Below are 21,294 nucleotides of genomic sequence, written 5' to 3'. Positions count from 1 at the left end.
CAGGAAGCCTCTTTATCCCTTGGACTTGAGTCTTCCCTCCCCCACCTAGGGCTGAAGCAGGGGTGAAGTGGCACTGACGAGGGGGATCCTGTTTGAGAAGCCTCTCTGTCCCCCCAAACCTGAGACCCCACTCGGCCACAGAGAGAATCCAGGCTCCAGATGGTACCAGCAGGGGGATCCTGCCACAACAATCGGCTGGCCCAGGAAGTACTCTGTCTCAACCGGACCTGGGAATCTCCACTCCCCCCCAAAACACACACACACACACACACACACACACACACACACACACACACACACACCCCCTAGAGACAGCAGGTGGTTGGGTGGCACTGGCAGTGGGATGCCACCACACAAAGCACCCGACCCAAGAAGCACTCTTTTTCCTCAAGGGCTGAAGACCCCTTTCCCCACCTTGGACCAGCCTGGGGAAGCTCTTTCCACCCACTCAGGCAGCAACAGCAGGCACCAGCAGGAGCCCTAGCAGTACCAGATAAACCAAGCAGACCAAATGAGTACCACAAAGGCTCTGAAAATTAAATTGCCATTGAAACCACAGCCCACGAAAGTACACCAAGACCTCCAAGTAGGTTGACGATGTTCTAAAATAGAAGATTTACATAGGACCTAGAGTCTCCTAACATAACAGACAAAATATCCTGGAATCAATACAAAATCATCCATTATACCAAGAGCCAGGAAAATCACAACCTGGAGGAGAAAAGGCAACAAACTAACGCCAATACTGAGACAAATCGGACATTGGAATCATCTGACAAGGATTTAAAGCAGCCATCGTGGACTTCCCTGGTGGCGCAGTGGTTAAGCATCCATCTGGTAACTCAGGGGACACAGGTTTGAGCCCTGGTCCGGGAAGATCTCACATGCCATGAAGCAACTAAACCCGTGCGCCACAACTACTGAGCCTGCACTCTAGAGCCCACAAGCCACAACTACTGAAGCCCGTGCAGCACAACTACTGAAGCCCGCGTGCCTAGAGCCTGTGCTCCGCAAAAAGAGAAGCCACCGCAATGAGAAGCCCGCGCACCGCAACGAAGAGTAGCCCCAGCTCGCCGCAACTAGAGAAAGCCTGTGTGCAGCAACGAAGACCCAACGCAGCCAAAAAGTAAATAAATAAATAAAGCAGCCATTGTTTGAAAAAAATGTTCAATAAGGATTTACAAATTCTCTCAAAACAAACTATATAGAAAATCTTAGCAAAGAAAAAGAAGTTATAAAAAAAAGGACCGAAGGAACATTATAAAACTAAAAAATACAAATACTGAAATTAAAAACTCACTGGATGGACTCAACAGCAGAGCGGAAATGACAGATTTTCGAATCAGTGAACTTGAGGACAGATCAATTGAATGTACCCAATCTGAACAACACAGAGAAAACAGACTGAAAAGAAATGAACAGAGCCTCAGAGACCTGTTGCAACAATGACAAAAGATCCAGCAATCGTAACATCAGAGTCCCAAAAGCACAGGAAAGAGAAGGTGGAGCTGATAGAGTATTCAAGAGAACAATGGCAGATAAGTTTCCAAATTTGGTGAAAGACATAAACTTAACAGATTCAAGAAATAAACTCAACAAAATCCCTACTGAGACACATCATAATTAAAATTCTGCAAATTAAAGACAAAGAAAAAAATACTGAAAGCAGCAGAGAGAAATGTCGCATTACCTACAGGAGAGCACCAATCTGAATGACAGCAGGCTTCTCATTTGAAACCATGAAGGCCAGAAAGAAATGGCACATTTTCAAGTGCTGTCAACTTGAAGGACAAGAACTGTCAACCACGATTGAATATCCAGCTAAACTATCCTTCAGGAATGAAGAGGAAATCCAGACATTCTCAGATGACTGGAAACTAAAAGAATTTGTCACTTAGCAGACTTACCCTTAAAGAATGGCTAAGAGAAGTTCTATCAAAAAATGAATGCTAAAGGAAGGAATCAGGGAGCATCAGGAAAGAAGAAAAATGGAAAGAGCAGAAATATGGGCAAATACAATTGACTACACTTATCCTCATGAGTTTTACAAATATATAATGTTCCTCTTTTGTCCCATATGATGTTTTATCTTGAATCTACTTTTATTAACATTGTGGTCTGGGTGTTCTTTTAATTCATATTTGCCTGGTATATCTTTTGCCATCACTTTGTTTTTAATCTTTCTGTGTTGCTTGGTTTCTGATGTAAAGAACATATTGTTGCATCTTGGGGTTTGTCTTTTGTGGGGGTTTTTTCCATTTGTTTGTTTCTTTTTAATTTAAACTGAAGTTCTCTGCCTTTTGATCAGTAGGTTTGGCCCATTTACATATATTGTGATAAATGATATAACAGGTCTTATTCTGTGTTTTCCCTTTACCACTTTCTTGTTTTTTGCTTTCCTCTTGTCCAGTTTTCTATTGAATAATCAATTGTTTTCTTCTGGTTTGAGTGTTATATGTTCTACTTTTATTCTCATGGTACTTGTACCTAAGTTGTAAAATCCACACCTATGTTTCTTCTCTCCCTATCCATTTATTAAGCTTGTGAATATGTACATCCCCTCTCTAATCAAGACAAGTAACTTACTCTCACTTTCTCATTTCTACTTCCTACCCTCTTCCCCACTGGTATCATTAAAATTTTAGTATCCCACTGTTATGTACATGTACTCGGTGTCACCCTGTCTCACTATCTCTGCTCCTTGATTATTAAGACGATAACAAACTCTTTACTAAAGTATTCTTTATTTTTATTTTTTTTTTTGCGGTACGCTGGCCTCTCACAGTTGTGGCCTCTCCCGCTGCGGAGCACAGGCTCTGGACGCGCAGGGTCAGTGGCCATGGCTCATGGGCCCAGCCACTCCGCGGCATGTGGGATCTTCCCGGACCGGGGCACGAACCCGTGTCCCCTGCATCGGCAGGCGGACTCTCAACCACTGTGCCACCAGGGAAGCCCTTTACTAAATTATTCTTATCCTTACTTTCTTTGTATCTTGAAGCATCTCCCTCATTTTTTCTCTTCTTGCTGAAATACTTCCTCCAAGAATATTTCCAAAGTCTTACATGCATAAGAGTATCTATATTTTACCTCATTTACATGATTCTTAAGTAAAATATCAAATTCTAGATTCAAAGTTTTATCTTTTACAATTTGAAGATATCATTACATTTTCTTGTTGCAGTCAGTGCTACTGACAAGTCAGATTTATTTAGTCAATTGTTACTCATTGAGGGGCCACAAAATGCCAGGCACTGCTTTTGACACTTTGGTTTTTGACCCAAGAACTAGACTCAGGCAACTGGAGGCTCCTCATGTCCTCCCTGTCCTTGGAATGTACATTCTGCCCACTGTTCCCACAGTAGGAGTTGTTTCAGGGATGCAGCCTTGAGAGAGCAGTGTGTTGTTGAGAACATCTGGACTGAATACGTGATTGAACCCACTTAAGGCCTCTGTGTAACCTTTTAAGACTCTGGTGGTTGGGTGCAGAGATCAACTCGTCTTGTGGCAGGCCCAAGACAAGGCTCGTATCTGAGTTCCCTTATTAATCCTGCCACCTACCAACCTGGATTGTGGTCTGCATCTTTCTTTGGTCTCTCCTTGCCCCCCATATACAGGGGCCAGTTTCGAATTTCACCCAGGAAACTCCTGAAGTTGTGAACCAACATTTATGTTGTTAGATTTTATTATAACGTGTAATGTCTTTTCCTATATTTCCTGTTTGTCTTTCAATGAGCACTTTCCATCCAAGTTCTTTAACCTTTATTTCTCCATAATTTGTGGTTGTTATTTCTTAAAACATGCCCTCCTCTCTGTCTATTCTTTCTCCCCTTCTAGGACTCTCATTATATGAATATCTAGTCAGTTTCTACATTGCTTCACATTCCTTTCACATTTTTCAAGTTTCTATCCCTTCCTGATATCTTATGGCAAAGTAGAGTTCCTTGATCCGAGAGTCCAGCTTTCAAATTCACTCTTCAGTTTTACACATTCTGCTAGTCAATAAAAAATTGAATACTACAAGTTCTTGCTTAATATTTCTTATGTCCTCCTTTAACTCTTTTAGGATAGCTTTTTAAAAATACATACATTCTAAATGGCCCACTAATTCTGCCTTATCTGTTATAGATCGTTCAAATTATTGTTTTTCTTTTATAGCAATAGAATGCTTCAGGTCTTATTTTTTTCACTGTGAGTCCACATTCCCCAATCCCAGGATATAAGCTGGTAATGTAGGGACAAAGGGAACCAAAACCCTGGGGTATTTCCTATACCTCCTTCAACTCACTAGGAAGGGAACAAGCTGTGGCTGAATTATATGTATGTATGTGTATGTGGGGAGGGAAAAGGGGGCTTACGGAAATTTGAGTTATTTTCAAAGCAGAGAATCTATGATGTTAAAATTGGGGCAAGACCACTCCCCATTTACCTCCCTCTTCCTACCAGGTGATCTTATCCCACAAGGAATCTCATCGTCCCACCTCTTTTTTGCAATAATCACCTGGCTCACCGTGTGTTTGTGCATGTACATGTGTGTGTGGGTGTTTGTGTGTATCAGGGTGGGAGAAAGGTGAATAAAAACCTTTGAGGTGCAGCTGCCTGTATCTTGTATTACTATCCACACCTCTCCCAGACCAGCTCTAAGGTTACCCTGTGTGATGGTGAAAGAGTGGGCAAAGATTTACCTGGGGCAATTTGGGAGTGAACAGAAAGGAGCACCCAAAACAACAGAAAGCACCTCCCTGCAGTCCCCTTGGGGCATCTGGTGATATCCATTGCTGCTACCGTTCCCTCCCCATGTAGACACACACACACACACACACACACACACACACCCTGTAGGACCAACTGTAGCCATCTGTCTCCCAGAAGGTCTCCAATCAGTTTTTCAATAGTTTCTCAATCCAACAACCTCCCTCCTTCCAGAGGCCTCCAGGTTGGGTTTTGGACAAGGAGCTAGCCACTTACATTAGGATGCTGTGTTAGCTACTTTTTCTGTATAACAATATTACTACAGACTTAGTGGCTCAAAACAGCACACACTTATTATCTCACGGTATCTGTGGCTGAAGGTCCGGGCACAGCTTAGCTGGGTCGTCTGCAGCCAGCTGTCAAGGTTTCAGCCAGGACTGGGTTCTCATATGAACTCTACTAGGGATGATCCACTTCCAAGCACCTGGGGGTTGTTGGCAGGGGTTAGGTCCCTGCTGGCTGACAATTCCCTGTCATGTGGATTTCCCCAACATTACACTTGCTTCACCAATGCCAGCAAAGTGGATTACCCTAGCAAAACAAGCATTAGAATCATGTCACCTTTGTTATGTTTTATGGGTTAAAAGTGAGTCACAAGTCCTATCCACAGTCAGTGGGGGGTGGATTACACACAGGTGTGAATACCAGGAGGCTCAGATGATGAGAACCACATTGGAAAATGAGAACTGGATAAGGGGGTGCCTTCTTGTAGGAACTAAAAATCATCTTTCCCAAACTTTCTGAAAGCCATTGAAGGGTTAAGTAACATCTTATTCTTGCTTTAGAACGATCACAAGCCAGAACGTGTGGCAAACAGATTGGTGGGAAAGCAAACCCGACTTGTAGAAATCAGCTAAGAGACTGGTACTGTAATCCTAGTGAAATGTCGGTGGCTAGAACTAGGGTAATACTGGTGGGAAAAGAGAAAGATGGACAAACTGGAGAATACAATAAATAGGACTCCGTGATGAACAGAGAGCGAGAGTTGAGGATATTCTGCTTCTGGCTTTTGCAAATGGGTTTGTGAGCAGTAATATTATTCACTAAGAAGAAGAGGGTCATTTAGACATTTTGAGTTTGGGTGTGTGCAGTAACAGAATTAGAGACGAAACGTGCTCCCTTGAGAGAACACCTCCTATGATAAATCTAATTTTTATGCTTGCAAATAACCTGTTGCTCAAATTTGTTGAAACTGGTTAAATCTTTTCAACTCCCCTATCTCACACGTGTGAATTTTCAGTATAACAAGTAGCCTACGGACGCATGCACATCGGTTTGCAAAGTACACCTTTCACATTGACGGCAACGGATGAGCCTTGGGAAGACAAGAATATGGGGAAAGCCATATACTCTAAGATACCTTGCACTGGAGTGACGTGCGTGCGTAGCTTCAGCAGCACCAAGTACAGACACACCGTCGGACCGGCAACAACGCAGCTCTGTGGTTCACGCTCTCGCGTGTCCGCGGGATCCCGCACGAGCTAAGCGACCGCTACTCTCGCGAGAGGTAGGGAGACCGCAGCTGCTTGGATTCCCCAAACCGCGCTACGAGAGCTCCCACCTGCTGAGGAGCGGAGTCCGGCCACTCCCGCGGGCTTCTGGGAATCGTAGTTCCGGGGCCGGACGAGGCCCGCCAGCCTTGCCCTGCGCTTTTGCGCATGCGCGGCCCCGCTGGCCAGAGAAGTTCGTAGCCTTTGTGAGGCCCGGTGCGGGAGGTGAGTTGTTGCTCAGGTGCGGCTCTCCTTGCTCGGCCTCGGCGGTGCCCCCGGGACGTTAGTCTGCGCCGAGCCGGGTGGAGTGCGCGCTGGAGAAAGGGGCGTCGAGGGCAGGCACGAGCCCCATCCCCGAAGCCCCGGGGCGCGGGGTGGGCGGGGGCTTGGTCTGCGCGGCGGCTCCTTGGCTGCGGCCCCGGCGCCTCTCCTCCGGCCGCTCGGCCCCCGCGCAGCTCCGAGCGGCAGCGCCAGGCGCGAGCGCCCAGCTTCAGGGATGCTGTCCCGGCTTTCCAGGTGCCAGCCTCGAGGGCCAAGCCGGTTCGGGACGGAGCGAAGCCTTTCGGAGGAGCCCCCCGAGGGGAGGCGGGAAGGAGGACCACGAGGCCTCGGGGCTTCCCGCTCCTCCGCGCGGAGAGGGCTGCGCTGGGGGGAGAGCTGAACCTTCGCGGCCGGGAGGTGGTGACCATGGAGACAGATATGGCCGAAATGCCTGGGAAGAGCGGTGAGGGGGGCCGGTGTTGAACTTGTGCTGGGGGCCGGGCCGAATTCTTCCTCCTGAACGGGAGTCACTGCTGTCCGGCTCCTTTGTCTGGGGATGGAAGGGCTCTTTGGGTGAGAGTGGAGGGCTTGCTGTGGGATCCCAGCTGGGTGCACAGCGGACCCTCCAAAGACACCCCCAAAATGTGAGGGAAATGTCAGCTTCTGAGGCTTGAGCATAGTCTCGTACTTTGTCTCACACCTTCTTCCTCCCGGGGGATTATACCATCCTAGCCTCATCAGTGGGTCTGACAGTTTAGCTTTTTTTGGTTGGCAAAAGTATTTTCCACTCCTGTTCCTCCACTTTGGACGAAAACCCTTTGGTTTCAGTAGAGCAGATACTTTTGCTTAATAGAGGAGGCACCAGGCAGAGGAGTCAGTGACTGGCTTCCAGTTCTCCTAGAAGTTTGGTCTGTGGCCTCTTATATCAGAATCCACACCCCGCCCCTACCTGTGCTTGTTGGATTTCTAGATTGTACCCCAGTCTCAACTAGTGGTAATTATTTCGAGATGGGATCCAGCAAGCTACATTTGGACTAAGCTTGCAGGGTGATTTTTCAGAACCGTTGAGCCTCTTTTTCCCATATTAATTTAATGTAGATTAAGCTCAGAGAAAAACTTATTTTAATTTCCAGATCAGAGAGTGCCATCTTCCAGGACGTCGTTGTTTCAGGCTCCCTTCAGTTGCAGTGTTTGTAGGGACGACCAGGAAGGAGTACGGTGGTGGGAATTTTTTTTAAAAAATATTTATTTATTTGGTTGTGCCGGGTCTTAGTTGCGGCAGGTAGCCTCCTTAGTTGTGGCTCCAGGGCTCCTTAGTTGTGGCATGCAAACTCTTAGTTGCGGCATGCATGTGGCGTCTAGTTCCCTGACCAGGGATGAAACCGGGGCCCCCTGCATTGGGAGCACGGAGTCTTATCCACTGGGCTACCAGGGAAGTCCCGAGATTTTAAGCTCATAAATCTGAGTCACAAGGTAGATCTAGGCCCTATCATGACTGCTTTCTTGCCCTTAGCTCTGTCTTCCCAGGATTCTCCCTTTTCCCAAGAAAAGAGCACAGAAGAGGGAGAAGTGGCAGCTTTGCGCCTCACAGCCAGATCACAGGTGAGTGAGTCTCTGCTGGTTATTGAAATTCCACCTTATTTCTCAGAGTGCAGATGCACTCCCTTCTTTTTGATGTGGAGCTTCTGTGTCCACTAGAGCTGAATTCTAAGAGATGACTCAAGTGACTAAAGGGCTCAGTGGAAAATGTTTTCTGCTTCTTCGTGGTATCTTGTCCGTCTAGTATTTATTATCACTCAGAAGGCGTGGAAGAAGCATTGCCCTTCTTTAGCCCATTAGCTAATTTCTATGCTTGTTATTTGGGAAACGATTTTAAAAGACAATGTGGTGCATACCTCTTAACATGTATGTTTCACTAGGGGAAACAACATACACATGACTGTTAAGTAGGAATTTAAGAAAACACCTGAAGTGCTGGAGTGAATTATGAACATAGTGAGTACTCAAATAGTTCAAAGGAATGCTGGAAAAGGAAGCCTATAGGGGCTTCCCTGGTGGCACAGTGGTTGAGAGTGCGCCTGCCGATGCAGGGGACACGGGTTCGTGCCCCGGTCCGGGAAGATCCCACATGCCGCAGAGCGGCTGGGCCTGTGAGCCATGGCCCCTGAGCCTGCGCGTCCGGAGCCTCTGCTCTGCAACGGGAGAGGCCACACCAGTGAGAGACCCGCGTACCACAAAAAAAAAAAAAAAAAAAAAGGAAGCCTATAGAAGATTTACTTTAAAGAGTTAGAATCCAGCCCAACAAGATGATGAATGCGGATGTATTTTAGAGGTGAACTGTTACCAAGTTACAACTCAGTTTCCAAACTCTCACTTCCCCAAGGGCAAATATTAAGAATTGCTGAATTTAAGCGGTAGTTGTATATGGGTGATTAGTGTGTTAGTCTCTCAACTTTTTGTATGTCTGAACATTTTTCTTAAACGAAGTTGAGCGGGAGTGTGTCATACCACATGGTGTGTGTCATACCACAATGCAAAGATTCCTCCACTAGCCTCTCTTTTTGCTACTTTAATCCAAAGTGTGAAAGTGGACATTGCACATTGCTGCCGTTTGTCAACGTGATTTCCCAGGATCCTTGTATACTTGCTTGCCTCCATTGGTTTCTTAAATACCTTACGTGAATATTGAAGACTTTATTAGTCAAGAAGCTTTAAGTTGCACCTGATGAAAACTCGATTCAAACTGGCTTAAGCAAAAAGAGGTATTTATTGACTATTATAAGTGAAAAATCCAGGTCTGGCTAAAATTCAGTTCAGGCAGTGACATTAGAATCTATTTTCTCCATTTCAGTGACCTTTTCTTTTCTTTCTGTGTGTTTTGCACTCAAGCAGGCTTTTCTTCTCGTGCAGGGTAGCCCCTAACAAATTTAGGCCTACATCTTCCCACGTTGAAGATCAGAGAAAAGGGGCATCTTCCCTTCTGGTCGTTCCAGAAGAAGGACTGAGGTTAACTCTATAATGGGTATTAGGCCCATTGTTGGACCATTATTGGCAAATCTGAGTGTGATCAGACTAGAAAATATACCTGTACATACACATACAAACACAAATCCCACCCATGGGTCAGAGATGGAGTTGTACTACCTGAACTGCATGGACTAAAAGTGGTCAGGCATAGCAGCCAGAGGAAAGTCAGAGTACAGATACCAGAAAAAGGGTGAATGCTTTATACATTTCAGCACATTAATATTAGATTCAAGACTGCTTGTATAGCTTCAGAATTGATTAAACCTTTTATGGAAATTTTTTAAACTGTCCTTTTTGCATTGCATTGGATTTTGTTTGATGCTAATACTGCAACTGTCTTTCTTATTAGAATTTGCCTGGGCTGTTTATCTTTTACTTATTAGACTTTTTTAATAATTAGAGTTTTAATTTTTGCTCATGATAACCAGGTGAACGGTACAGACGTATATAAATATTAAAGTATATTACCCGTCCTTACTTTCCCAAGTTCAGTCCACCACCTCTCCCTACTGAGGATAACAGTTTGGTGTATATTTTTCCATATGTTTTTGTTGAGCTTGAAGTACTGTATTCAAATATGTAGTATACTATATTTCCTTCCATCCCCCCGTTCCATCCCCAACTTTGGGGTTTTGTCTGGATCTTTTTTCTGTAAAGAGGATGTGGCTATTTTAAGAAACCTTTTTATAAGAGAAATTAATTTATTCATATTATTATGATTACTTGTATGTTTCACATTTTTCTTGCTATGTGATTTTTATAATTCTGTTTACTATGCTTTGTTCTTTTGTATTTTTTTGTGCCTTTTGTGCTGTAGTTCGCATTTTTGTTCTGATTTTTTTTTTTTTCTTTTATGCTTTGGAAGTTAATTTCCACTGTCAGTTTAGCTATAGATATGCAGATTGTAGGATCAAAGTTATTTTTTCTCACAGTATCTTGTCTATTTAGTAGCAGCTTAATGATTTTTACATTTTATTTTCCAAGGATGATTCTTATATTTTTTAAGTCTCAGATTATTTCCATTTTGAGGAACTTTATTTTGAAATAATTTGAGACTTATAGAGATTTAGCAAGTGGTAGAAAGATTTCTCATATGCTCTCCTTTCAGATTCTCCAAAATTTAGCATTTCACCTCACTTTTATTATTCTTTTTCCAAAATCAGGAAGTTAACATTGGTATAGTACTATAACCCACTGCTCTTATTCAGATTTCCCAGCTGTCTTATTTTTCTTGTTTTTCTTCCCCTTAATTTCTACTTTTATCCTGTAATTCCTTCTGTTTTCCCTAATTTGTTGTTGGGTTCTGTCTCTAATTTGATTTGTATGCTTTGTTCATTTAATTACATTGATTTTCTTTTAATGAAATTGAAGTATTTCCTCTGAGTACAATTTTAGCCTTATGGCATTGATTTTTGCGTTTTATTTCATTATTATTTTGAAATTTTGATACTTTTTTTAGTTATCAGTTATTGCACTTTCTTTTCTGTTTTGGAATTTATTAACATTTACTTTGTTACTTTTGCAAGTGCTTCATGAACATTTAAATAGAAGGTGTTTTCTATCCAGTTAGAGCATTTGGTATATATTTATTTCAGTAACCTGGAATATTATTCCCATTCTCTATGTCTTTACTTAAAGAGACATGTTCAGTACTGGTATGTGTCTATCTCCATACAGTTTTTGTATTTTATGTCTTGTGTAAATAATCCTATGGTGTTTACCCATAAACATTTATATGTGATATCTGTACCCTTAATGAATTTGTTGCTGTCATTTTCCAATTTAATGCATCTTGCCTTGAATTGATTCCGTGCTTCACTGGATTTGGTGCCAGTCTGTTCATTCCATGGTGAGGTCTCACAAGGAGAATTATACAGACACATGCCTTTTTTTCTCTGCCTATATTTTGTTTACTTTGCCAGACTACATTGTTGATTCATTGTTGATTCATGTTTTAACTCTTTCTTCCCCAGAAAAATTAGTCTGTCAGTGGAGAAACCGTGGTCTTGTTTCGTTTGGTTCTCATGTTGAATCTTCGACAGTGTGCCTGGCACATAATTGATGCCCAGTGACTTTCCATGGAATGTCCAGGACACATGAGAAAGCTTGTCATTTTTCACAGTGATTTCCCCCATTGAATACATCTACGCATCTACTCCAGGGCCAACAGAAACTGGGGCATGAAAGGGAGGCTGTGGAGTGACAGATGGTGAACAAAAGTATGTTTTGTGTCTTAGGCATCAGTGACATTCAAGGATGTGGCCATGGACTTTACCCCAGAGGAGTGGGGGAGGCTGGATCCTGCACAGAGGGACGTGATGCTGGAGAACTACAGGAACCTCGTCTCACTCTGTAAGGATGGGCTCCTGCCATGACTGCGGCTCCTGCTTATGGGGACATCATTACCTTATTGACAATGAAGTAGCATAACAAAGCCAGTAATCGTAAAGAAGTGATCCCTTTGGGCCTAGAGAAAATCTGTTTCTGCTCTGGGTTCTTGGTGAAATGTTTAGGCTTGTTTTGTATCTGGAGTCTTTGGATTCAAGTGACAGAAACCGAATTCACACTAGCGTAAAAGGGAATCAAATATATTGTCAGGAATTTTTTTTATTTACTTATTTTTTAATTATGTGGTATAGCTTGTCCTGATCTCCCTGTGTGGCACAGATGGCCATTGGCCGCTCTAGGGTTACATTATTCTTCCAGTTACAGAGCTAAGGAAAAAAAGAAGGCTTCTATCCTGGGAGTTTGAGCAGATAGGGTCACATGTCCATCAGTGAAGCAGTAACTCGAGCCAGGGAGATAGAGTATGCTCTGACCAGTTTGGATACTGTGCCCGCCTCTGGGCGGGGGGAGGTATTTGCATGTGTACACATGTAGACACATGCATGTACACGTATGTGTTCGTATCAGTGGTGGAAGGAACTATGTTAGCTCCTCCCAAACCTCGTATAATAAATTCCCTAAGAAAGCAGGTTCTAGTAACTGAAGAAGGAAGAAAGGAAAAACATCAGAAGACAGCTAGTCACAGAGTCACAGGCTTGTGGTGCTGCTACTGGGGTCCCACTTCACCCAACTCCTTCCCTCAGCTGAGGACTGGTCTGCAGTATCTCCCCAGAACTCCCACAGTAAACAAGACAAATTCTCTTCTATTTTTTTTACAGGCTAAATATTTGTCTTTTCAAATGCGTGTAACTCTTTATGAGGCCCAGGCTCTTGCTGCACCTGTTTTAAGGTTCATTTTGAGGCCCCCCGCTCCCTTATTCCAAAACTTCCTATGATGTCCTGTCTTTTTTGTGGATCCAGGGGTTGGGACCGTGCTCTAGAATAGAGCTTTGTGCCCATCACAAAGAATTAAGTCCCTTTTCTTTTTTTTCTTTCTTTCTTTTTTTTTTTTCTTTTTTAATGAGCAGGGCTTCCAGTTTCCAAACCTGAGAACCACAATTTGGAGAATGGAAAAGAACCATTGATGCTTGAGAGAAAAGCCCCCAAAAGCAGCTGTTCAGGTGAGTCAGATAGACGGGAATCTTCGGAAAGAATAACCCCACAAGACAGTAAAGAAGTGGCGCTCTTCAGTGCTTAAGAAAGAATATAGAAGTGCCAACATGCTTTTATTTTTTAAATATCTTATTTTAAATTATATTGCATTTTGAATACATACAAAGTCAAGGAAATAAAACAACACTGAGATCAAACGCATGCTCACATTTGCTTCATTTGCCTTTTTTCTTTTCCTTCTTTTTGTAAAGTAAAATAGATTAAAATGTCATAACTGTACAGCTTTATGAATTTTCCCAAATTGAACACATTCATGTAGCTAGCATCCACATCAAGAAACAACCTTACTAATAAAAAAAATAAAGAAAAAAGACACAAACAAAATATAATTAATATACTTTCCAGATAATTGGCTATTCTGATACTACACCAAAGTTGGGCGAGTTGTAGTTTCTTAAAGGTTAGGTGCAAGGTGCATCTGAAACCATATCCATGAATTTTTCCTACTCTTAAAATCTATTGATCTTTTGGGAAATATTGGTTCACTGAGTTATGCATATCTTCCAAAAATTGACACAATAGATCATGCAATATTTTAAAAACCACAATTTTCAGTGTCACCACTGACCTTACCAGAAAAGCCTTTAAGTATTAGGAAGCTATCAAGCTCTCAGTGGTAGATAAAAGTTTTCCAAAATTCTAATTTCTGCCCAAAAGCTCACGTTTTATCAAATACTGTCAGTTGTTTTCCTTGAAGTGACAGGCTCGTTTTTTTTTTTCAGTTTTGAGGAAATATCTGCCAAATACCCAACATGGATAACGTAGTTTGTCAGTGATTCTTTCAAGTAAAAGTGATGGTCCATGAAAAAAAAAAAATGGCCAGTTCAGCTCTCAAACAGTCTCATGAGTGGTTTTCCTCAAGGCAAGCATCATACTTTGATATGAGCAGACTTGCATTATGAATATTACCTATTTCATCATCCAGAATATTAAGAAGGCATGTAGTCAAGGTTTAATAAATAAAATTAATTTATTAAGTTAATAACGATTCCTTTTGTTTCCTCAGAAATTTTTACGTGAAACTGGCTTTTTTTTTTTAACTGAGAGTACATGGTGGGGAAAAATACAACAACTACTAGTACATTTGGTGTCTTGTCCTGATTTGTGCATAAGTTGTGGGTAGTTTTACCACCATCACTTTTGCAACATCAATGCAAATGTCACGACAATGAAAAAGGCAAATAAGATCTAAGCATTATTCTGAAAATAGTTTTGAACCTACAGACTCCCAGGAGTCCTCAGACCGCACTTTGAGGTCACAGCCTCTACGTACCTACACTATCCTTGTATCAATTTATGTTTTACTGATTTAACAAACACGTAGCACCGATGCTGTGTCAGAGTTTTAAGTGTTTTATAAATATTTTCATTAAGTGTTCCTTAAGGTAGGTGTTGTTTTTATTCCTCATGAGGTAGGTACCGTTATTGCCCCATCTTACAGATAAGGAAACTGAAGTAGAAACGTAAAAAAACATGCCCCAGGTCATGCAGCTAGTAAGTGGCAGAGCTGGGATTAAATTCATGCATTCTGATTTCAGAGTCCATTGCTCTCAACCACTGTACTCTTCCTAAATGTCCCCTCTCACCTCGGGGCTTCTGTACATGTCATTCCCTCTACCTGGAACACTCACCCCCGTTCTTCTCTACCTGTTACCTGGAACACTCACCCCCATGCTTCTGTACCTGTTACCTGGAACACACCCCCGTGCTGCTGTACCTGTTACCTGGAACATTCACCTGAGCCCCAAACCCAATTCAATTTCAGCTCAGTCATTTACCTTCTCAGGGAGGCCTCTCCTCATCCCCCTGGGTTCCCCTTATCATCCTTCACAGCATTATTTGCCTTTTATTTCTTAGTACTTACCACAGGTGCATTTTTATATGTATTTGTAGATGTTAGACTAAATTTTCTCTCCCTTCATGTGCATAGGGACTGTGTGTTTTTCCCCAGAGCTTAGCGTATGGTAGACATCCAATAGGTAATCGTTGAATAAATGGATAGAAGAATATCCATTGGATATGGATATGGATGAAGGAACAGAATTCACTTGGCTGTGTGGAATGAGGGGCAGATCTAACTTAACTGTCTTTTGAATGTTTAATCACTCACAGGACCATTTGTTGTAAAAACAAATTATCTTTAATTCACTGACTGAAATACTACCTTTGTATTGTCCTTAATTCCTGTATTTACTTGACTTCTGAAATTGCCCTTTTGTTTCATTGGTCTATTTACTTATTCTTTTGAACGAAACTCTTTATTTTAGCTTTATAGTTTCATATTGAATATAAAAATTCTAATAGATTTATAGTAGATATATTCAGAGAGGTTGGCTTCCATCCTTGCCCTCTCTATTCTGGTGTTCTCTCTGTAGGCAATCATTTTTATTAGTATTTCATTTATCTGTTCTTAGTTTTGGAAAATATAGCCAAATATGTCTATATATTTGTATCTCCCCTTTTTTCTCCTACACAAAAAGTAGCAAACCATACACACTCCTTCACAGCTTGCTGGGTTTTTTAAGTTTAATGTATCCTGAAGATTACTTCGTAGCAATATGTAGAGGTCATTCTCATATTATTTTAAGTTGCACATACTTCACTGTATGTGTATACACCGTAGTTTAATCAGTTCTTTATAGTATTAAAATATTACTGTATTTTAATATTTGAGATGTTACCAGTTTTTTGCTACCTCAATTAGTGTTGTAATGATTAGCCTTGTTCAGATATAATTTAATGTATCTGCCATTATATCTTTGGGAGATCACTGATTTTTCAACAGGGACATATTATAAAAGAATTCTTAGGGAAGATTTTAAACTGGAAATGGAATGCATATTAGGATGTGAGTAGGGTTGGGTAACTGAAAATTTAGAAGTCATCGCTGTGCCCTGCACTAAGGTGGTAACTGCCTGGAAGTTTATGACAGCACTTGATATTCTATAGAGGTTGTTCCTCCCCTTTCCTGATCTGGGATGCTCATTTCCTGCTCATCTGGTGAAATGGTGCTTCATCTGCATCCCTCCTCCTGTCTTTCTGGTCATCTTTCCCCCATTCTGATTCCTGGATAGGGTCTGCTGATTTTCTCTGCATCTACTGTGCATTTGTTTCCCTCCATTTGCTTCTCTTTGCAAGTCATCTTCTAAGAGTCAGATCCACTTATTCGTTGAAGCCATGCTCTTCACCTTCATTAACTCTTACCCGTTACAGACCTGCCTTTTTGTTGAACTCAGAAAACAAAGGAAATTTGCATTTCCAATTTGTTTCAGACTCAGAGACTAGACCCGGGAGCAAAGATTCAACTTCAGTGCAAGATTTTTCCAAAGAAGAGTCATGCCAGGTTGCAGTCATAGACAGGCTGACAAGGAATGGTGTCTATGACTCCAACTTGGAAACAACTCTCGCATGTGAAAACCGGTTAGAGAATCAGCAAGGAAATCAGGAGAGATGCTTAAGAGAAATGTTCACCCACATGAATTCACTCCCGGAAGAGAGAGCTCGTGAGCATGGTGTTTACTGGAAAAACTTGAACCAGAAGTCAGTACTTCTCACTCAAGACAGAGTTCCCAAAGGATCCTGTGCCTTCCATACCCTTGAAAAAAGATTGAAACAGAAATCAACCTTAATGAAAAAGCAGAGGACCTACAAAGAGAAGAAACCTCATAAATGTAATGACTGTGGTGAGCTCTTCACTTACCATTCAGTGCTCATTCGACACCAGAGAGTCCATACCGGGGAAAAACCCTACAGCTGCACTGAGTGTGGGAAGTCTTTCAGCCACAGGGCCAATTTAACTAAACATCAGAGAACTCACACTAGAATTCTCTTCGAGTGCAGCGAATGCAAGAAAGCCTTCACAGAAAGCGCATCCCTTGCAATACATCAGAGGATTCACATTGGAGAGAGACCGTATGAGTGTAGTGAGTGTGGGAAAGGCTTTAATCGAAGCACACACCTCGTGCAGCACCAGCTGATCCACACAGGGGTGAAGCCTTATGAATGCAACGAGTGTGATAAAGCCTTCATTCATTCTTCAGCACTCATTAAACATCAAAGAACTCACACTGGAGAGAAACCCTATAAATGTCAGGAATGTGGGAAAGCCTTTAGCCACTGCTCATCCCTTACCAAACATCAGAGGGTTCATACTGGAGAAAAACCCTATGAATGTAGTGAATGTGGAAAAACCTTCAGTCAGAGCACACATCTTGTTCAGCATCAGAGAATTCACACCGGAGAGAAACCCTACGAGTGTAACGAATGTGGGAAAACCTTCAGCCGGAGCTCAAATTTCGCTAAACATCAAAGAATTCATATTGGGAAGAAACCATACAAATGTAACGAATGCGGAAAAGCCTTCATTCATTCATCAGCACTTATTCAACACCAGAGAACTCATACTGGGGAGAAACCATATAGGTGTAACGAATGTGGAAAAAGCTTTAAGTGCAGTTCATCCCTCATCAGACATCAAAGGATTCACACGGAAGAGCAGCCCTGAAAAATGACTGAATGTGAAGAAATGTGAGTTGGTTTTATCGCTGTGTTAAATACCTGAGCATTTTGTGTGGAAGACACATAAACTGCTGTCTGAGGACCAGTTCTGTGTGTATCTAACTCTACTTACATAATACATAGCTTTGAGGCATAAACAGAATGTTCCTTTTATCCATTGATTTGATCATTCTGAATGCTTCCATCCAGGAATCTCATAGATTGATCCCTAACCCACCCCCCTTGCCCCCAATACCCTTTTGTGGAAATTCAGAAAATCCTTGGGAGTGGGTAGCAATGCAATCAATGTGAAATCCAGTTCCCCTCTCTTTGTCACATCAAAGCCTGTTACAGCATCTCACTTTGTAAGGACATTCTTATCTGGTAGGTGAGGCAGAGGGCTTATATTCTCATCATTGGGAAGACACAGAGCTGTTCCTCTTTGAATCCAAAGTGGAGACCCAGATATACAGAGAATGTCATTTCTTTTACATTAACTATAAAAACTTAAAGGTTAAGAGCTGAAATGTGCTTTGGATTCCCTCCCAATCCCAAAGGCTACTATCTCATTTGATGAATATAAGAGGTCTAAATTATGCTCACATGGGTTACGCTGAGATTTAGATGATTATTATCCCCCCGCTGGGTACATCTTCACTTTACACTTCCTTGGAAGTTACCCTGAGGTAGAGAAAGAGTCAGAACCTTAACTGTAGTTTTTGATCAAGTCCCTCTTTTCTTAGCCTTGGCACTGAATGAATCCTTGGTTTTCTGTAATCACAGTATTAGGGAAATTTCATTTCTTTACCTTATTCTGCTGTCTGTAAAGTATGTTTTGTCACTTGGAGAGAAAGCCCCTGGGATGTGCAGAGTGAAAAGTTGATGGGTTCCATGTGTGGTTACATATAGGGTCTCGGACAAGAAGAAGAACTGAAGCAGCTTTGAGGCACAAACACCATGTCACATATGGAAGAGAGTCACAGGACAGTGACTTCAGGACAAGCGGCTTCTCCCCCTACCCTGCACCCTGGGAAGAAGTTGTCGTTTCTCAGGCCTCACGTTTACCCACATTTTTTTGTTGTCCTCCTGTATGTTGGTTGGTCTTTGCTGTATCCCAGGGCCCCAAGGAAGGTAGAAAAGGCTTGAAGCCACAGTGATCGATTGACATAAGTTACATGGGTGACCAAAGAACCGTGTGATGGGATTGGAAACAAAAGCAAAAGTTCAAATAAATATTTAGCAAAACACTATACAAATGTCAGTTTTTATTGTTGCTTTGTTATACGGTGTGAAAAGAAGATTATAGAAAAGATAGAGAGGGAAAGATTAGTTACAGGTTTCTTCTTTCTCCTCTCCTAAATCCTATCCTTGGACTTTCAGCAATCAGCCTGCACTCTTCCCCCTACACATTATCCCAGTTACTTCTTATAATTTTTATAGTTTCCTCTGTAGACCTTAGTTCTATTACTGAGGAAAAGAAGAGGAATAGAGTTTAAAAAAGTGGTGGTAAAAGAGGTCAAGGTCAAGTCTAATGCAGCAACGATGGAAATCAAAACAATAGGAAATGGGACGGGAAGGACTGGGAAGAAAGAGGCTTTGAAAAGAATTTTTAAAAAACGAATACATTGAAAGGGGCCGAGGTCTGAGAGGTGAGGGTCGGAGAATGGCTGACACAGGACAAAATAAACAAAATAGAGCTCAGCCCTCTCATCACCTCGATATTCAGATTAACGGTCTGAGGTGGAAGTTGACAAGCTATGGCCTGGACCCACTACCTAGTTCTGTAAATAATGTTTAATTGGAACTGGGCTTCACTCATCATTTACATGTGTTTGGCTCTTTTTGTGCTAAAACAGCAGAGTTGAATAGTTCGAGCAGAGATTACATGTCCCAGAAAATATTTGCTGTTTCTCAACAGGCCAAATGCTTGAGTGAGAAGAAATTTATCTGGGGGCCAATATTTGACTAACCCAAAATCAATGGGTTTGAATTCTGCCACCTCCACTTGGCAATTATGTGACTTTGGAAAGCTACTTACTGTTTCTGAGCCCCAGTTTGCTTATCTGTAAAATGGGGACAGATCCACCCTCTCTCAAGGCTGTTGTGAGGATAAGACAATGAATGTAAAGAACCTGGCACATAGTCAGTTGTATTGAGAGACCTCCGCCTCTGTCATTCGCTTTCTCTCTGTCGTTTCCAGGAGCCCTCACATACGCTAAAATCCACAGATGCTCAAGTCCCTTATGTTAAATGGTGTGGTACAGTCGGCCCTCCGTATGTTTGGCTTTTGCATCCTCAGATTCAACCAACCATGGATGGAAATTTGGATCCACTGTTGGTTGAATCTGCTGATGCAAAACCCTCGAATACGGAGGGCCGACAGTATTTATTGAAGAAATCCCCGCAAGTGGACCTGAGTAGTTCAAACCCATGCAGTTGGAGGATCCACTGTTACATATATTTTAATGAAGTGGTGAGTCTGTTTTAGGCTACCTGTAACAAAATATCATTGACTAAGTGGCTTATTTATAAACAACCTTCTCACAGTTCCAGAGACTGGGAAGTCCAGGATCAAGGCCCTGGCAGATTCAGTGTCTGGTGAGGGCTCCTCCCCAGTTCTCAGATGGCTATCTTTTCGCTGTGTCCTACCATGGTGGAAGGGCAGGGGAGCCCTCTGGGGCCTCTTTCATGAGGGTGCTCGTCCCATTCATGGGGGCTCTACCCTCATGACCTCATCACTTCCCAAAGGTCCTGCCTCCAAATACCACCACTTCGGGGATTGGGGTTCCACAGGAATTTGAGGGGGACACAAAACATTCTGTCTATAGCAAGTGACTAAGCATCAATCAGAAATGACTTAAGAATGAGTGAGTCTTCCACACCTTTACTTACTGATCTAGAGCCGACCATCCTGCTTGCCTGGCATATCGTAGAGAAGGGCTTCACTTCTTTCTGCTGTTGCTTCCATCTGGTGCAGCTCCCTGCACAGCCTCCTGGAGACCTCGTGGAATCTGCCTTTTTTCCTTCTAATTATCACTTAACCAGGAGCCACACCATGGTTCCAGAGACTCAAGTATTATTGTCATTTAATTAGTGTCAAAGGACTTACTCTAAGCTAGTTTTACTGAGAGCTCTGGTCCTTTGCGTTTCAGTATTTGTTCCTTTTATGCTTGGAGTTCAATCAGTTCTGACTGTGTATTTGTGCTCCCACAGGAATCTTGGAAGTTTTAGTGTTTTGCTTTTCGAATGTTTTTGGTTACGTGTAAACAAAATTTGATTGTTCTTATTGGCCCACTGTCAATAAAGATGTCATTTATGTATTTGTTGTCAGAAACTTCTATAACTTGCTTTTAAATTCTCACTTAAGCATGTTTTAAGAGGCAAAGAAAAACCAACTATAAAATATCTCCACATCATTCAGGAAACTGATCGCATTTCTAATTGTTCATCTTGGCTTCACAACCTCTGTAGACATGAGCTGGGGGATCACAACCCATGTATCTGCGAGAAGGTGAGAGAGCCAAGGAAGGTCGTTCCTACCAAATGATGCTTGAAGTCCTCAGGCCAAGCACACCCCTCACTTAGGCGTACTGGGGAGACAAGGGAGGGGAGAACTTCACATGAAAAGTACAGTTAAAACTAGGCCAAATATGCTAAAAAACTGATTTAAGGTAAACTTTGAATTACTTTTGGCTTCATCACCCAAAAGTAT

General features: G+C 42.3%; 2 protein-coding genes across 2 annotated transcripts in view; one reads left to right on the top strand and one right to left on the bottom strand.

Annotated features, from left to right (window-relative positions):
- Positions 1–6,197, bottom strand: part of TRIM16 (tripartite motif containing 16) — a 44,759-nt gene extending 38,562 nt beyond the window's left edge. Inside the window, exon 1 of the mRNA XM_079903869.1 lies at positions 6,110–6,197. The gene's annotated coding sequence lies outside the window, so the exon portion shown is untranslated. The remainder of the gene's footprint in view (positions 1–6,109) is intronic.
- Positions 6,198–6,509: 312 nt separating this feature from the next.
- ZNF286A (zinc finger protein 286A) lies at positions 6,510–20,871 on the top strand. The gene is made up of 5 exons (XM_079903614.1): positions 6,510–6,963; positions 8,014–8,102; positions 11,765–11,879; positions 12,941–13,033; positions 16,358–20,871. Exons 1-5 carry the CDS (start codon positions 6,927–6,929, stop codon positions 17,587–17,589), a joined length of 1,566 nt encoding a protein of 521 aa, XP_079759740.1. The 5' UTR covers positions 6,510–6,926; the 3' UTR covers positions 17,590–20,871.
- Positions 20,872–21,294: the final 423 nt, after the last annotated feature.

This window comes from Stenella coeruleoalba (assembly GCF_951394435.1).
Source record: "Stenella coeruleoalba genome assembly, chromosome: 19".
NCBI classification, from domain to species: domain Eukaryota; kingdom Metazoa; phylum Chordata; class Mammalia; order Artiodactyla; family Delphinidae; genus Stenella; species Stenella coeruleoalba.
Note: the sequence above shows the minus strand (reverse complement) of the source record. Positions and strands in the feature narration are given on the sequence as shown.

Excerpts from the sequence above, each read along its gene's own strand:
- ZNF286A (XM_079903614.1), top strand. The coding sequence starts at position 6,927 with ATGGAGACAGATATGGCCGAAATGCCTGGGAAGAGCG. Across the intron at positions 8,103-11,764 it reads GCCTCACAGCCAGATCACAG|GCATCAGTGACATTCAAGGA; the intron begins GTGAGTGAGTCT and ends TTTGTGTCTTAG. Across the intron at positions 13,034-16,357 it reads CCCCAAAAGCAGCTGTTCAG|ACTCAGAGACTAGACCCGGG; the intron begins GTGAGTCAGATA and ends AATTTGTTTCAG.